Source organism: Salvelinus fontinalis, unplaced genomic scaffold (assembly GCF_029448725.1).
Source record: "Salvelinus fontinalis isolate EN_2023a unplaced genomic scaffold, ASM2944872v1 scaffold_0473, whole genome shotgun sequence".
Classification (NCBI taxonomy): Eukaryota; Metazoa; Chordata; class Actinopteri; order Salmoniformes; family Salmonidae; genus Salvelinus; species Salvelinus fontinalis.
In genome coordinates, this window is record NW_026600682.1 from 106,521 (window position 1) to 124,514 (window position 17,994).

At 54.5% G+C, this 17,994-nt stretch overlaps 1 protein-coding gene across 3 annotated transcripts in view; it reads left to right on the forward strand.

Moving 5' to 3' along the window:
- The window catches only part of mre11a (MRE11 homolog A, double strand break repair nuclease), a 37,777-nt gene extending 23,952 nt beyond the window's left edge, over positions 1-13,825 (forward strand). For 2 of the 3 annotated variants that reach the window (XM_055914149.1, XM_055914150.1), the window contains exons 12-19: positions 2,981-3,151; positions 3,541-3,600; positions 3,704-3,875; positions 3,996-4,082; positions 4,187-4,251; positions 12,584-12,687; positions 13,171-13,237; positions 13,312-13,825. In XM_055914149.1, coding sequence (XP_055770124.1) covers positions 2,981-3,151; positions 3,541-3,600; positions 3,704-3,875; positions 3,996-4,082; positions 4,187-4,251; positions 12,584-12,687; positions 13,171-13,237; positions 13,312-13,359 — 774 coding nt within the window. In that variant the 3' untranslated portion in view covers positions 13,360-13,825. The remainder of the gene's footprint in view (positions 1-2,980; positions 3,152-3,540; positions 3,601-3,703; positions 3,876-3,995; positions 4,083-4,186; positions 4,252-12,583; positions 12,688-13,170; positions 13,238-13,311) is intronic. The other variant, XM_055914151.1, reaches the window with a different exon arrangement.
- Positions 13,826-17,994: the final 4,169 nt, after the last annotated feature.

A 17,994-nucleotide genomic window follows, 5' to 3' on the forward strand; every position in this document is an offset into this window, starting at 1 on the left:
GACTGTTGGAAAAGCATTTCTCATGAAGCTGGTTGAGAGAATGCCAAGAGTGTGCAAAGCTGTCATCAAGGCAAAGGGTGGCTACTTTGAAGAATCTAAACTGTAAAATATATTTTGATTTGTTTAACACTTGAACTACTATTACTACATGATTCCATATGTGTTATTTCATAGTTTTGAAGTCTTCACTATTATTCTACAATGTAGAAATTTAAGAAAAACCCTTGAATGAGTAGGTGTGTCCAAACTTTTGACTGGTTCTGTATATATATTTGCACCCATCTCGGTGAACTAATCCATTGCGGAAGCCTAGATTAAAAGCCCATTTTAAGCTTGTTCTGAAAATGTGGCCCCATATGGAGGGTGTGACGCAATTGCTGAGCCTCCAGAGGCATGCAGAGGCCAAATTGAGCTCTATAGCGCTTCACTATGCCCCGCCCAAATGTTGTAACAATGTGGAGGGCTCTGTACCACATCGCTATGCCCCGCCCAAATGTTGTAACAATGTGGAGGGCTCTGTACCACATCGCTATGCCCCGCCCAAATGTTGTAACAATGTGGAGGGCTCTGTACCACATCGCTATGCCCCGCCCAAATGTTGTAACAATGTGGAGGGCTCTGTACCACATCGCTATGCCCCGCCCAAATGTTGTAACAATGTGGAGGGCTCTGTACCACATCGCTATGCCCCTCCCAGATGTTGTAACAATGTGGAGGGCTCTGTACCACATCGCTATGCCCCTCCCAGATGTTGTAACAATGTGGAGGGCTCTGTACCACATCGCTATGCCCCTCCCAGATGTTGTAACAATGTGGAGGGCTCTGTATAGCTCCACGTTGACGTGATTGTTTGACGGTAGAGGAGGGTGGTACATCCTGTATAAACACACTCCCCTGACAACAGCACTGCTCCTTAAGCAGTATGAATGTCCTGACTTCTGCCGAGGCCGTTCGTGCCCTGACTTCTGCCCAGGCCGTTCTTGCCCTGACTTCTGCCGAGGCCGTTCTTGCCCTGACTTCTGCCGAGGCCGTTCTTGCCCTGACTTCTGCCGAGGCCGTTCTTGCCCTGACTTCTGCCGAGGCCGTTCGTGCCCTGACTTCTGCCGAGGCCGTTCGTGCCCTGACTTCTGCCGAGGCCGTTCGTGCCCTGACTTCTGCCGAGGCCGTTCGTGCCCCGACTTCTGCCGAGGCCGTTCGTGCCCCGACTTCTGCCGAGGCCGTTCGTGCCCCGACTTCTGCCGAGGCCGTTCTTGCCCCGACTTCTGCCCAGGCCGTTCGTGCCCCGACTTCTGCCCAGGACGTTCTTGCCCCGACTTCTGCCCAGGACGTTCTTGCCCCGACTTCTGCCCAGGACGTTCTTGCCCCGACTTCTGCCCAGGCCGTTCTTGCCCCGACTTCTGCCCAGGCCGTTCTTGCCCCGACTTCTGCCCAGGCCGTTCTTGCCCCGACTTCTGCCCAGGCCGTTCTTGCCCCGACTTCTGCCCAGGCCGTTCTTGCCCCGACTTCTGCCCAGGCCGTTCTTGCCCCGACTTCTGCCCAGGCCGTTCTTGCCCCGACTTCTGCCCAGGCCGTTCTTGCCCCGACTTCTGCTGTTTGTTTACTTGGGTTATGGTAATTCTTTTTAATGTATTCAATATATTATTCCAGTCTTCCTGTTCTCATTGTCTGAGTGGACACATTGTTTGCAGAGTGCACAACCTATGCTACACTTGTGAGAAATACGTTTTGGTTTATTTTATTCTGTTAATGAATTTTGTTAATTTAGTCATTGTATTTTGTTTGGAGCTCTCCTGTCCATGTGAATAAGGACACACAGAAGGCCTATAGACTACCAGAAAAATCTTTCCAGCTCTCTCCCTTTTGATAACTACTCGGCGTGAAAGGGAAAAATGTCTTGCTCTGATCCATTGGAAACGTAGACCTTCCTGATTACTTCTCATCAGTGCTTGACTTGGACTGAAATAGGTTCCGGTACTCATTTTGGGTGTCAGTACTGTTTATATTTAGGTGCAGGAGCTCCACAATACTTTTGAGCTCATATTTATTAAGAGGAACAGGAGCTCAAGCAGTAGAACATGTTGAGGTGCTGGTACTCGGCTCCGGCGAACTCCTGCCCAAGTCAAGCCTACAGCTGCGTCTGTCCCGAGCTCCCTAGCATGGGAAACTGAGGGCCCAGAATATTTTATACAATGTTGCAAGTTCGCTAGCTAGCTTCCGGGCTGGAACCAATTTAATAGTTGATACAATGTTTAAAGTTTGGCTACACATGGCCTGTCTGCAACAATGTGATATATAGGATATTTATTTTTAAATCAGGATATTTTCTACCTGCAGACTGAATTTTTATTTAATTTGTTGGCTTTATGTAGGCTATTTTTAAATAAGTGGCAATAGAAGTTAGATTTTAGGTTTATCATTTTCATTTAGATTTGGATATCATTTTGATTAACTACATGACAATGATTTTGAGATATGAGGACATTATCATAAATTAAATTAAACTGTTTAATGAAAATGTGCATATGAAAACCATAACTGGCACGCAGATCGGTAGAAATGGTAAGATAAATTGTCATTTCCACATGAGAAAAGGCTGCAGACTCCTCGTGTAGCATATTACCGGCAACGTCAGGAGAGTAATGGCAGAATCTGCGAAAGCCAGCAGGAGAGGGAGGAGAATAGTTTGGTCAGGTTAAGTTTTTATTCTTCTGGTTATCTAGATCTCTGGCGCCCTCTTGAGGCATCAAACCATAAGCTTAAAGCATCAGACAAGCTCTATGCACATTTTATTAAATGTCTATAAATGGAAAAATACACGTTTAAACATTTTTGAGTAATCGATTGGTCGAAAGAACAGACGACTTTCGGTTGACGTAAGATTTTGTTTTGTCAAGGACAGCCCTTGTGTGTGTGTGTGTGTGTGTGTGTGTGTGTGTGTGTGTGTGTGTGTGTGTGTGTGTTAACATGACTGTGTGTGTAGACGGTGCAGCTCTCCCTGCTGACGGAGCAGGGCATGGGGAAGGCGGTGCAGGAGTATGTGGACAAGGAGGAGAAAGATGCCATCGAGGAACTGATCAGATACCAGCTGGAGAAAACCCAGAGACACCTGCAGCAGAGAGGAGTACTGACAGAGGAGGAGATTGACCAGGAGGTACGGAGGAGGGGGAGAGGAGGGGGTAGTCATCTCCAGCTGACAGGAGTACTGACAGAGGAAGAAATTGACAAGGAGGCGGAGAGAGGGGGAGGAGAAGGAGAAGGGGGTAGAGACCTCAAGCAGAGAGGAGCACTGACAGAGGAGGAGATTGACCAGGAGGTACAGAGGAGATGGGGGAGAGAGAGGAGGGTGTAAGCACCTCCAGCAGAGAGGAGCACTGATACAGGAGGAGATTGACCAGGAGGTACAGAGGAGATGGGGGAGAGAGAGGAGGGTGTAAGCACCTCCAGCAGAGAGGAGCACTGATACAGGAGGAGATTGACCAGGAGGTACAGAGGAGATGGGAGAGATATGATAGTAACCACAGCAACCTGTTCTCTCCTCAGATTCGCCGTTTCAGAGAATCTAAGAAAAACACTGCAGAGGAGGATGAAGAGGTTCAGGTGGTGAGTCAGGAACACACACACACACACACACACACACACACACACACACACACACACCATACCATACGTATACGTTCATACCAGTACTCTCCTCTCTGTGTAGGCCCTCAACAGGGCTAAAGCTCACCGCATAGAGCGAGGCGAAGACCTGGACCAATCAGATGAGCATGATGTGTCCATGGATTCGGACGAGGACTCTGCCCCTCCTCCCTCCACCAGGGGCAGGGGGCGGGGTGGCAGGGGAAGGGGCCAAACCACAGCCAGGAGAGGAAGGGGTTTGTTTCTCTCCCAGATCTATTCACTCATGAGAAAGGGTTAACTATATTTATGCATGTATATATTAACGACTGCATTTGTTTGTATGTGTTGTTGGCGTGGGTGCATTCTGTGTCCAGGTGCAGCAGAGCCGAAGCCAGCTGGGCGGGCCCGTTCTCGGAAGGCCTCAGTGGCCACCCCCCCCCAGGGCAGAAACATCATGGATGGTGAGTGGCTACTGTGTTGTTGTGTATTATTGTACTGATCTACTACTTATCTTCCATCCCTCCCTCTTTCTTCCCCCTCTCTTTCTCCTCCCTCCATCCTGCAGCGTTCCAGGCTCCACCCCAGCGGCCATCGAGAGGGGCGGTGGCTGCTAAATCTTACACAGACGAGGTTAGTCCCTCACACTCCCCATCTCTGCGTGCTTTATAGACTTTCTTACTGGTCTTGAAGTGAATGTGTGTGTTGTAGATAGATGTTCTAATGTTGGTGTCCTCACCTCCCTCCTCCCTCTCACCTCCCCCCTCCTCCCTCTCACCTCCCTCCTCCTCCATCTCACCTCCCTCCTCCTCCATCTCACCTCCCTCCTCCTCCTCCTCCATCTCACCTCCCTCCTCCTCCTCCTCCATCTCACCTCCCTCCTCCTCCTCCTCCATCTCACCTCCCTCCTCCTCCTCCTCCATCTCACCTCCCTCCTCCTCCATCTCACCTCCCTCCTCCTCCCTCCTCCTCCCTCCTCCTCCATCTCACCTCCCTCCTCCTCCATCTCACCTCCCTCCTCCTCCATCTCACCTCCCTCCTCCTCTATCTCACCTCCCTCCTCCTCCCTCTCACCTCCCTCCTCCTCCATCTCACCTCCCTCCTCCTCCATCTCACCTCCCTCCTCCTCCATCTCACCTCCCTCCTCCTCCATCTCACCTTCCTCCTCCTCCATCTCACCTTCCTCCTCCTCCATCTCACCTCCCTCCTCCTCCATCTCACCTCCCTCCTCCTCCATCTCACCTCCCTCCTCCTCCATCTCACCTCCCTCCTCCTCCATCTCACCTCCCTCCTCCTCCATCTCACCTCCCGCCTCCTCCATCTCACCTCCCTCCTCCTCCATCTCACCTCCCTCCTCCTCCATCTCACCTCCCTCCCTCCTCCCTCCTCCATCTCACCTCCCTCCTCCTCCTCCTCCATCTCACCTCCCTCCTCCTCCTCCTCCATCTCACCTCCCTCCTCCTCCTCCTCCATCTCACCTCCCTCCTCCTCCTCCTCCATCTCACCTCCCTCCTCCTCCTCCTCCATCTCACCTCCCTCCTCCTCCTCCTCCTCATCTCACCTCCCTCCTCCTCCTCCTCCATCTCACCTCCCTCCTCCTCCTCCTCCATCTCACCTCCCTCCTCCTCCTCCTCCATCTCACCTCCCTCCTCCTCCTCCTCCATCTCACCTCCCTCCTCCTCCTCCTCCATCTCACCTCCCTCCTCCTCCTCCTCCATCTCACCTCCCTCCTCCTCCTCCTCCATCTCACCTCCTCCTCCTCCTCCTCCATCTCACCTCCCTCCTCCTCCTCCTCCATCTCACCTCCCTCCTCCTCCATCTCACCTCCCTCCTCCTCCTCCTCCATCTCACCTCCCTCCTCCTCCATCTCACCTCCCTCCTCCTCCATCTCACCTCCCTCCTCCTCCATCTCACCTCCCTCCTCCTCCATCTCACCTCCCTCCTCCTCCATCTCACCTCCCCCCTCTCCATCTTACCTCCCTCCTCCATCTCACCTCCCTCCTCCTCCTCCATCTCACCTCCCTCCTCCTCCTCCATCTCACCTCCCTCCTCCTCCTCCATCTCACCTCCCTCCTCCTCCTCCATCTCACCTCCCTCCTCCATCTCACCTCCCTCCTCCTCCTCACCTCCCTCCTCCTCCTCCATCTCACCTCCCTCCTCCTCCTCCATCTCACCTCCCCTCCCATCTCCCCTCCTTCTCGATCTCTCCTCCCTCCCTCCTCCCCTCCCTCCTCCTCCATCTCACCTCCCTCCTCCTCCCCTCCCTCCTCCTCCATCTCACCTCCCTCCTCCTCCCCTCCCTCCCCCTCCATCTCACCTCCCTCCTCCTCCATCTCACCTCCCTCCTCCTCCATCTCACCTCCCTCCTCCTCCATCTCACCTCCCTCCTCCTCCATCTCACCTCCCTCCTCCTCCATCTCACCTCCCTCCTCCTCCATCTCACCTCCCTCCTCCTCCATCTCACCTCCTCCATCTCACCTCCTCCATCTCATCTCCTCCATCTCATCTCCTCCATCTCACCTCCTCCATCTCACCTCCCTCCCTCCTCCATCTCTCCTCCCTCCTCCTCCATCTCTCCTCCCTCCTCCTCCTCCCTCCTCCTCCCTCCTCCTCCATCTCACCTCCCTCCTCCTCCCTCCTCCTCCCTCCTCCTCCATCTCACCTCCCTCCTCCTCCATCTCACCTCCCTCCTCCTCCATCTCACCTCCCTCTTCCTCCATCTTACCTCCCTCTTCCTCCATCTCACCTCCCTCCTCCTCCATCTCACCTCCCTCCTCCTCCATCTCACCTCCCCCCTCCTCCATCTCTCCTCCATCTCACCTCCCCCCTCCCCCATCTCTCCTCCATCTCTCATCCCTCCTCCTCCATCTCTCCTCCCTCCTCCATCTCTCCTCCATCTCTCCTCCATCTCTCCTCCATCTCTCCTCCATCTCTCCTCCCTCCTCCTCCATCTCTCCTCCTCCATCTCTCCTCCTCCATCTCACCTCCCTCCTCCTCCATCTCACCTCCCTCTTCCTCCATCTTACCTCCCTCTTCCTCCATCTCACCTCCCTCCTCCTCCATCTCACCTCCCTCCTCCTCCATCTCACCTCCCTCCTCCTCCATCTCACCTCCCTCCTCCTCCATCTCACCTCCCTCCTCCTCCATCTCACCTCCCTCCTCCTCCATCTCACCTTCCTCCTCCTCCATCTCACCTTCCTCCTCCTCCATCTCACCTCCCGCCTCCTCCATCTCACCTCCCTCCTCCTCCATCTCACCTCCCTCCTCCTCCATCTCACCTTCCTCCTCCTCCATCTCACCTTCCTCCTCCTCCATCTCACCTTCCTCCTCCTCCATCTCACCTCCCTCCTCCATCTCACCTCCCTCCTCCTCCATCTCACCTCCCTCCTCCTCCATCTCACCTCCCTCCTCCTCCATCTCACCTCCCTCCTCCTCCATCTCACCTCCCTCCTCCTCCATCTCACCTCCCGCCTCCTCCATCTCACCTCCCTCCTCCTCCATCTCACCTCCCTCCTCCTCCATCTCACCTCCCTCCCTCCTCCCTCCTCCATCTCACCTCCCTCCTCCTCCTCCTCCATCTCACCTCCCTCCTCCTCCTCCTCCATCTCACCTCCCTCCTCCTCCTCCTCCATCTCACCTCCCTCCTCCTCCTCCTCCATCTCACCTCCCTCCTCCTCCTCCTCCATCTCACCTCCCTCCTCCTCCTCCTCCATCTCACCTCCCTCCTCCTCCTCCTCCTCATCTCACCTCCCTCCTCCTCCTCCTCCATCTCACCTCCCTCCTCCTCCTCCTCCATCTCACCTCCCTCCTCCTCCTCCTCCATCTCACCTCCCTCCTCCTCCTCCTCCATCTCACCTCCCTCCTCCTCCTCCTCCATCTCACCTCCCTCCTCCTCCTCCATCTCACCTCCCTCCTCCTCCTCCTCCATCTCACCTCCCTCCTCCTCCTCCTCCATCTCACCTCCCTCCTCCTCCTCCTCCATCTCACCTCCCTCCTCCTCCTCCTCCATCTCACCTCCCTCCTCCTCCTCCTCCATCTCACCTCCCTCCTCCTCCTCCTCCATCTCACCTCCCTCCTCCTCCATCTCACCTCCCTCCTCCTCCATCTCACCTCCCTCCTCCTCCATCTCACCTCCCTCCTCCTCCATCTCACCTCCCTCCTCCTCCATCTCACCTCCTCCATCTCACCTCCTCCATCTCACCTCCTCCATCTCATCTCCTCCATCTCATCTCCTCCATCTCACCTCCTCCATCTCACCTCCCTCCCTCCTCCATCTCTCCTCCCTCCTCCTCCATCTCTCCTCCCTCCTCCTCCCTCCTCCTCCCTCCTCCTCCATCTCACCTCCCTCCTCCTCCCTCCTCCTCCCTCCTCCTCCATCTCACCTCCCTCCTCCTCCATCTCACCTCTCTCCTCCTCCATCTCACCTCCCTCTTCCTCCATCTTACCTCCCTCTTCCTCCATCTCACCTCCCTCCTCCTCCATCTCACCTCCCTCCTCCTCCATCTCACCTCCCCCCTCCTCCATCTCTCCTCCATCTCACCTCCCCCCTCCCCCATCTCTCCTCCATCTCTCATCCCTCCTCCTCCATCTCTCCTCCCTCCTCCATCTCTCCTCCATCTCTCCTCCATCTCTCCTCCATCTCTCCTCCCTCCTCCTCCATCTCACCTCCCTCCTCCTCCTCCTCCATCTCACCTCCCTCCTCCTCCTCCTCCATCTCACCTCCCTCCTCCTCCTCCTCCATCTCACCTCCCTCCTCCTCCTCCTCCATCTCACCTCCCTCCTCCTCCTCCTCCATCTCACCTCCCTCCTCCTCCTCCTCCATCTCACCTCCCTCCTCCTCCTCCTCCATCTCACCTCCCTCCTCCTCCTCCTCCATCTCACCTCCCTCCTCCTCCATCTCACCTCCCTCCTCCTCCATCTCACCTCCCTCCTCCTCCATCTCACCTCCCTCCTCCTCCATCTCACCTCCCCCCTCTCCATCTTACCTCCCTCCTCCATCTCACCTCCCTCCTCCTCCATCTCACCTCCCTCCTCCTCCATCTCACCTCCCTCCTCCTCCATCTCACCTCCCTCCTCCTCCATCTCACCTCCCTCCTCCTCCATCTCACCTCCCTCCTCCTCCATCTCACCTCCCCCCTCTCCATCTTACCTCCCTCCTCCATCTCACCTCCCTCCTCCTCCTCCATCTCACCTCCCTCCTCCTCCTCCATCTCACCTCCCTCCTCCTCCTCCATCTCACCTCCCTCCTCCATCTCACCTCCCTCCTCCTTCTCCATCTCACCTCCCTCCTCCTCCTCCATCTCACCTCCCTCCTCCTCCTCCATCTCACCTCCCCTCCCATCTCCCCTCCTTCTCGATCTCACCTCCCTCCTCCTCCCCTCCCTCCTCCTCCATCTCACCTCCCTCCTCCTCCCCTCCCTCCCCCTCCATCTCACCTCCCTCCTCCTCCATCTCACCTCCCTCCTCCTCCATCTCACCTCCCTCCTCCTCCATCTCACCTCCCTCCTCCTCCATCTCACCTCCCTCCTCCTCCATCTCACCTCCCTCCTCCTCCATCTCACCTCCCTCCTCCTCCATCTCACCTCCTCCATCTCACCTCCTCCATCTCATCTCCTCCATCTCATCTCCTCCATCTCACCTCCTCCATCTCACCTCCCTCCCTCCTCCATCTCTCCTCCCTCCTCTTCCCTTCTCCTCCCTCCTCCTCCCTCCTCCTCCCTCCTCTTCCCTTCTCCTCCCTCCTCTTCCCTTCTCCTCCCTCCTCCTCCATCTCACCTCCCTCCTCCTCCATCTCACCTCTCTCCTCCTCCATCTCACCTCCCTCTTCCTCCATCTTACCTCCCTCTTCCTCCATCTCACCTCCCTCCTCCTCCATCTCACCTCCCTCCTCCTCCATCTCACCTCCCCCCTCCTCCATCTCTCCTCCATCTCACCTCCCCCCTCCCCCATCTCTCCTCCATCTCTCATCCCTCCTCCTCCATCTCTCCTCCCTCCTCCATCTCTCCTCCATCTCTCCTCCATCTCTCCTCCATCTCTCCTCCCTCCTCCTCCATCTCTCCTCCTCCATCTCTCCTCCTCCATCTCTCCTCCTCCATCTCTCCTCCATCTCTCCTCCTCCATCTCTCCTCCTCCATCTCTCCTCCTCCATCTCTCCTCCATCTCTCCTCCCTCCTCCTCCTCTCCTCCATCTCTCCTCCCTCCTCCTCCTCCATCTCTCCTCCATCTCTCCTCCCTCCTCCTCCTCCATCTCTCCTCCATCTCTCCTCCCTCCTCCTCCTCCATCTCTCCTCCATCTCTCCTCTCTCCTCCTCCTCCATCTCTCCTCCATCTCTCCTCCCTCCTCCTCCTCCATCTCTCCTCCCTCCTCCTCCTCCATCTCTCCTCCATCTCTCCTCCCTCCTCCTCCTCCATCTCTCCTCCATCTCTCCTCCCTCCTCCTCCTCCATCTCTCCTCCATCTCTCCTCCCTCCTCCTCCTCCATCTCTCCTCCATCTCTCCTCCCTCCTCCTCCTCCATCTCTCCTCCCTCCTCCTCCTCCATCTCTCCTCCCTCCTCCTCCTCCATCTCTCCTCCCTCCTCCTCCATCTCTCCTCCATCTCTCCTCCATCTCTCCTCCCTCCTCCTCCTCCATCTCTCCTCCCTCCTCCTCCTCCATCTCTCCTCCATCTCTCCTCCCTCCTCCTCCTCCACCTCTCCTCCATCTCTCCTCCCTCCTCCTCCTCCATCTCTCCTCCATCTCTCCTCCCTCCTCCTCCTCCATCTCTCCTCCATCTCTCCTCCCTCCTCCTCCTCCATCTCTCCTCCATCTCTCCTCTCTCCTCCTCCATCTCTCCTCCTCCATCTCTCCTCCATCTCTCCTCCCTCCTCCTCCTCTCCTCCATCTCTCCTCCCTCCTCCTCCTCCATCTCTCCTCCATCTCTCCTCCCTCCTCCTCCTCCATCTCTCCTCCATCTCTCCTCCCTCCTCCTCCTCCATCTCTCCTCCATCTCTCCTCTCTCCTCCTCCTCCATCTCTCCTCCATCTCTCCTCCCTCCTCCTCCTCCATCTCTCCTCCCTCCTCCTCCTCCATCTCTCCTCCATCTCTCCTCCCTCCTCCTCCTCCATCTCTCCTCCATCTCTCCTCCCTCCTCCTCCTCCATCTCTCCTCCATCTCTCCTCCCTCCTCCTCCTCCATCTCTCCTCCATCTCTCCTCCCTCCTCCTCCTCCATCTCTCCTCCCTCCTCCTCCTCCATCTCTCCTCCCTCCTCCTCCTCCATCTCTCCTCCCTCCTCCTCCATCTCTCCTCCATCTCTCCTCCATCTCTCCTCCCTCCTCCTCCTCCATCTCTCCTCCCTCCTCCTCCTCCATCTCTCCTCCATCTCTCCTCCCTCCTCCTCCTCCACCTCTCCTCCATCTCTCCTCCCTCCTCCTCCTCCATCTCTCCTCCATCTCTCCTCCCTCCTCCTCCTCCATCTCTCCTCCATCTCTCCTCCCTCCTCCTCCTCCATCTCTCCTCCATCTCTCCTCCCTCCTCCTCCTCCATCTCTCCTCCATCTCTCCTCCCTCCTCCTCCTCCATCTCTCCCCATCTCTCCTCCCTCCTCCTCCTCCATCTCTCCTCCATCTCTCCTCCCTCCTCCATCTCTCCTCCCTCCTCCATCTCTCCTCCATCTCTCCTCCATCTCTCCTCCATCTCTCCTCCATCTCTCCTCCATCTCTCTTCCATCTCTCCTCCATCTCTCCTCCCTCCTCCTCCATCTCTCCTCCCTCCTCCTCCATCTCTCCTCCCTCCTCCTCGTCCTCCATCTCACCTCCCTCCTCCTCCATCTCACCTCCATCTCACCTCCCCCCTCCTCCATCTCTCCTCCATCTCACCTCCCCCTCCCCCATCTCTCCATCTCTCATCCCTCCTCCATCTCTCCTCCCTCCTCCATCTCTCCTCCATCTCTCCTCCATCTCTCCTCCATCTCTCCTCCCTCCTCCTCCTCCATCTCTCCTCCATCTCTCCTCCCTCCTCCTCCTCCATCTCTCCTCCATCTCTCCTCCCTCCTCCTCCTCCATCTCTCCTCCATCTCTCCTCCCTCCTCCTCCTCCATCTCTCCTCCATCTCTCCTCCCTCCTCCTCCTCCATCTCTCCTCCCTCCTCCTCCTCCATCTCTCCTCCATCTCTCCTCCCTCCTCCTCCTCCATCTCTCCTCCATCTCTCCTCCCTCCTCCTCCTCCATCTCTCCTCCCTCCTCCTCCTCCATCTCTCCTCCCTCCTCCTCCTCCATCTCTCCTCCATCTCTCCTCCCTCCTCCTCCTCCATCTCTCCTCCCTCCTCCTCCATCTCTCCTCCATCTCTCCTCCCTCCTCCTCCTCCATCTCTCCTCCCTCCTCCTCCTCCATCTCTCCTCCATCTCTCCTCCCTCCTCCTCCTCCACCTCTCCTGCATCTCTCCTCCCTCCTCCTCCTCCATCTCTCCTCCCTCCTCCTCCATCTCTCCTCCCTCCTCCTCCATCTCTCCTCCCTCCTCCTCCTCCATCTCTCCTCCATCTCTCCTCCCTCCTCCTCCTCCATCTCTCCTCCATCTCTCCTCCCTCCTCCTCCTCCATCTCTCCTCCATCTCTCCTCCCTCCTCCTCCTCCATCTCTCCTCCATCTCTCCTCCATCTCTCCTCCCTCCTCCATCTCTCCTCCATCTCTCCTCCATCTCTCCTCCATCTCTCCTCCCTCCTCCTCCATCTCTCCTCCCTCCTCCTCCATCTCTCCTCCCTCCTCCTCGTCCTCCATCTCTCCTCCCTCCTCGTCCTCCATCTCTCCTCCCTCCTCGTCCTCCATCTCTCCTCCCTCCTCCTCCATCTCTCCTCCATCTCTCCTCCTCCATCTCTCCTCCATCTCTCCTCCCTCCTCCTCCATCTCTCCTCCCTCCTCCTCCGTCTCTCCTCCCTCCTCCTCCTCCATCTCTCCTCCCTCCTCGTCCTCCATCTCTCCTCCCTCATCTCTAGATAACCATTGACGATGATGACTCTGACGATGTTTCCTTTGTGAAGCCTTCATCTAGACTGACTCCTGCATCACGCCCAACACCTGAATCACGCCCAACACAGAGGTAGGAAAGTGTGTGTTGGGTAGGAGTTGGACATTAATTAGTGATCTGTATCTATGTGTCTGTTTGTAATTAGAGGGTATTAAAGGGGCAGTGCAATCATAAACGTGGTTTTCTATGTTTTATATATATATTTGCAAACTGAGGTTGGAATAATACAGTGAATAAAATCAGAATGATGCCCTTTTTAGTGTAAGAGCTGTTTGAAACGTCAGATGGGTGGAGTTTATAGACCAATAACAGATGGTTTTCAGGTTGCATGTCCCTCCCCCTAGGCTGCTCACTCAGAACACTTCTAGATAAATTCTTGCTTGAGAAAAAGCTTTTTGATAAGAAGCTGTTTTTGTTTATTTTTTGGACCATTTTAATGTAAAACAATCACAGTAAGGTACGTAATGGTTACCCTGTAATGATTTGATAAGAGGTAAAACGGCTGCATTGAACCACTAATGGTTCTGGGGCCTTCTCCTCCTCTTCCTCCTCCAGTAGGCGGGGCTCCCAGAGTCAGAGCCAATCATACAGAGGAGTGACATTTGATGACGACGATGATGAGGTATGAGACCTGTGAGATGACTGAAATATGCCTGTTGTAGTGTGTGTCTGTCTAACCTCCGTTCTCTCTCTCAGGAGGACTTTGACCCGTTTAAAGGCTCCAGTAGGAGTGGCCGGCGATAGCTTTAACCCCGCCCCTTTGGACAATGTTCATGTTTCTTATTGGCTAGTGAGCTGTGAATGTATGATTAACTTACCCATAGTACTTCACCCCACTTATGGTCCTGACGATTGACCCCTGGGCTGCCAATACGCTGCCTGTTCAGAATAGAGGAAGTGTTAGCTGGCTGTACCTGTGTCTAAACTCTTATTTTTCATCCTATAGCTTGTTCTCAATCTTCTTTTTAACTGTGAGATAATGTCGTATGGTGAGGTCCCAGCGCCTATTAGGTTTCCATTCATTCTAACTTCTAGCTGGAGTTTTCCATACCATCTGAAGACCTGCTTTGACTGTTGATTGGCCGTTCTGAGCTCCTAAAGCGTCATTAGTCAGTGTTGTTGAGCCCTGTTATTGGTCAGTGTTGGACCCATTCAGTCACCATGGCAACCGTCCGCTTTCACCAAATGTATTAAATACTTCCTGTTTCTATTTCAGGTGTGTGTTTACTGTAACTGTTTGACGCACGTACACACACACACACACTCTACAGGTGACACACACTCACTTGTTGACATTCACACCCGCTTTATGTTAGAACGCACACAAGACGAGCTAAACGGTAAATCTCAATTGTATTCCCTTGATTCCTCAGGTTCTCCCTCCTCGTCTCCTCAAAGCACATTGGAGGGTCCTCCCTCAGATCTTCTCCTCCAATGCGTTTTAAGGAGGAGGCATGGCGAGGACGTAAACACGATGGAGATTTATCTACAGGACAGTGGACAAATAAAATAACACTCTTTAATATGTTTAATTAAAAAAACAAGACTATTAAAACAATACACTTTGATGCTTCAGGGATATGATCAAATGTGGTCCATTACAAATACATTCAAAGTTGCACCTTTTCTCATTCCTTCCTTGAGTGCAGCACTGATGAGGGGTTTTCACACTGAGCCCAGGGCTGTTACACACTTGTATATTCTGTTGTGAGGTAATACCAACCGTAGCCCAGGGCTGTTACACACTTGTATATTCTGTTGTGAGGTAATACCAACCGTAGCCCAGGGCTGTTACACACTTGTATATTCTGTTGTGGGGTAAATACCAACCTTATCCCGGGGCTTAGCTGGCCATGCTCTGGAGCAGGGTATTGGGACTGGCTTAATACAAATTGTTCAAAACTTGGTGTCAAAATTTCCTGTGTGAAACGGCTATTTCTGGTACGTGCCATTTAAGTGGAACATGTATCGTGAAATCATGGCGAGTTTTATGGTGGAGGCATTGAGCCAACTTTGTCAGATCAGTGATAGTTCAAGGAAGGACAAAGGTATGTTTATTTAGAGCTGGCCACTTGAACAGAGTAGCACATGTCCAGTGTCTGGCCCTACAGTGTACCACACCGGTCAAATAAGGTCAGTGTTGTTTTTTCTGTTTCCATGGCGCCATCTTCTGGTTAGGACTGAGAGTGAACACATGGAAGATCTCAACTAAAATACTTCTCGTGTCCCCTCTCCTCGTCTTCTCAAAACCCATTGGATAAGAAAGCCAGAGGTCCCTCCCCTCTGACCTGATGGGTTCTAAGAAGGAGATGAGGAGAGGGGACGTGAGAAGTATGCAATTGACTTCTTCCCACTGTGTAGGTAGGCAGACGGACATTGTTTGGCCGACCAGACATCAACCAGGAAACCAGTTGGTCCATGGTGGTGTATAGCTGGTATTGCAGTGTGGGAGTAATGCAGATCGTTTAGAGTTGCCTTATCATTTCAACAGTTGTCCAATGTGGGAACCCAAAGATCAGGCACTGCATCATTCACATCTATGTTAGGTTCTAATTTTCAGAGTACAAACTCAACGGACACTATGAAAGCTTTAAACCAAGTTTATTCTTCCCAGAGGGTTAATACAGCTGCATTAGACAAAGGTATGGTTTCACCCGTGGTAGTATACATACCACACTTTGGGTGGAGTCTCCTCACTAATCATTGCATTGTTATTGCTAGGCAGGGATCTGAGTGATCTTGGCCTTAAACGGTTCCTCCCCTTATCAGTACTGCTACATGGGATCGTTTTCCCTGCACTCAGCCCCTCCCAAGCTTCACCCCTCATGTCTCTATTATACCTAATGATGATAATACATAAAGCTCAGAAACCAAACCTATCAAATACGTGGACACCTCTTCAAATGAGTGGATTCCGCTATTTCAGCCTTACCCGTTGCCGACGGGTGTATAAAAATCAAGCACACCGCCATGCAATCTCCATAGACAAACATTGGCAGTAGAATGGCCTTTCAATGTGGCACAGCCATAGGATGCCCTGCTAGAGCTGCCCCGGTCAACTGTAAGTGCTATTATTGTGAAGTGGAAGCTTCTATGAGCAACTACGGCTCAGCCATGAAGGGGGAGGCCACACAAGCTTACAGAATGGGACGCTGAGTGCTGAAACGGCCTCCATTTAGCAAATCTGACCATAATTCTATCGTTAAAGCAGGAAGCACCAGTGACTCGGTCAATAAAAAAGGGGTCTGATGAAGCAGAAGCTAAACTACAGGACTGTTTTGTTAGCACAGCCTGGAATATGTTCCGGGATACTTCCGATGGCATTGAGTACACCACATCAGTCACTGGCTTCATCAATAAGTGCATCGATGACGTCATCCCCACAGTGACTGTACGTACATACTCCAACCAGAAGCCATGGATTGCAGGCAACATCCGCACTGAGCTAAAGGGTAGAGCTGCCACTTTCAAGGAGCGGGACTGTAACCGGGAAACTTATGAGAAATCCCGCTATGCCTTCTGACAAACTATCAAACAGGCAAAGTGTCAATACAGGACTAAGATTGAATCGTACGACACCAGCTCCGACACTCCTCGGATGTGGCAGGGCTTGCAAACTATTACAGACTACAAAGGGAATGTAACGGTTGTCCTCCTCCTCTTCATCCGATGAGGAAGAGCAGGGATTGAACCAAAATGCAGCGGAGTTTGAAGACATGATTTATTAAAGAAAAACACGAAAACACGAACTTGACTAAACTAACAAAACAACAAACGGTGTAGACAGATCTGGAGGACGGACTCACATAACACGAAGAACGCACGAACAGGGAAAATAGCCTACACATAAAAATGACGATGAACAAAACAAACCGAACAGTCCCGTATGGTGCGACAAACACAGACACAGGAGACAACCACCCACAACGAACACTGTGAAACAACCTACCTAAATATGACTCTTAATTAGAGGAACGCCAAACACCTGCCTCTAATTAAGAGCCATACCAGGCAACCCATAAACCAACATAGAAACAGAAAACATAGAATGCCCACCCAAACTCACGTCCTGACCAACTAACACATACAACAAACTAACAGAAATAGGTCAGGAACGTGACATAACCCCCCCCATAAGGTGCGAACTCCGGGCGCACCAGCACAAAGTCTAGGGGAGGGTCTGGGTGGGCATCTGACCACGGTGGTGGCTCAAGCTCCGGGCGAGGTCCCCACCCCACCATAGTCAAATCCCAGCTTACATTTACCCCTATGAATGACCACCCTCATCTTACATCCACTAACTCCTTTTGGTAACATCGACACCAGGGGCAGCACCGGGACAGAGGGATAGCTCAGGACAGAGGGATAGATCAGGATAGCGAGGTAACTCAGGATAGAGAGGTAGCTCAGGATAGAGGGGCAACTCCGGACTGAAAGGCAGCTCCGGACAGAGAGACAGCTCTGGACTGAGGGGCAGTTCTGAATAAATAGCCGCTCTGGGCTGAGGGACGGCTCATGACTGGCTGACGGCTCTGGACGCTCATGGCTGGCTGACGGCTCTGGACGCTCATGGCTGGCTGACGGCTCTGGACGCTCATGGCTGGCTGACGGCTCTGGACGCTCATGGCTGGCTGACGGCTCTGGACGCTCATGGCTGGCTGACGGCTCTGGACGCTCATGGCTGGCTGACGGCTCTGGACGCTCATGGCTGGCTGACGGCTCTGGACGCTCATGGCTGGCTGACGGCTCTGGACGCTCATGGCTGGCTGACGGCTCTGGACGCTCATGGCTGGCTGACGGCTCTGGACGCTCATGGCTGGCTGACGGCTCTGGACGCTCATGGCTGGCTGACGGCTCTGGACGCTCATGGCTGGCTGAGGGCTCTGGACGCTCATGGCTGGCTGACGGCTCTGGACGCTCATGGCTGGCTGACGGCTCTGGACGCTCATGGCTCACTGACGGCTCTGGCAGATCCTGTCTGGTTGGCGGCTCTGGCAGATCCTGTCTGGTTGGCGGCTCTGGCAGATCCTGTCTGGTTGGCGGCTCTGGCAGATCCTGTCTGGTTGGCGGCTCTGGCAGATCCTGTCTGGTTGGCGGCTCTGGCAGATCCTGTCTGGTTGGCGGCTCTGGCAGATCCTGACTGACAACTGGCTCTAGCAGCTCCTGACTGACTATCGGCTCTGACGGCTCGGGACAGCCGGGCGGCTCAGACGGCGCCGGGGAGACGGATGGCTCAGACGGCGCCGGGGAGACGGATGGCTCAGACGGCGCTGGGGAGACGGATGGCTCAGATGGCGCTGCGGAGACGGATGGCTCAGATGGCGCTGCGAAGACGGATGGCTCAGACTGCTCCTGTCTGGCGGAAGGCTCTGTAGGCTC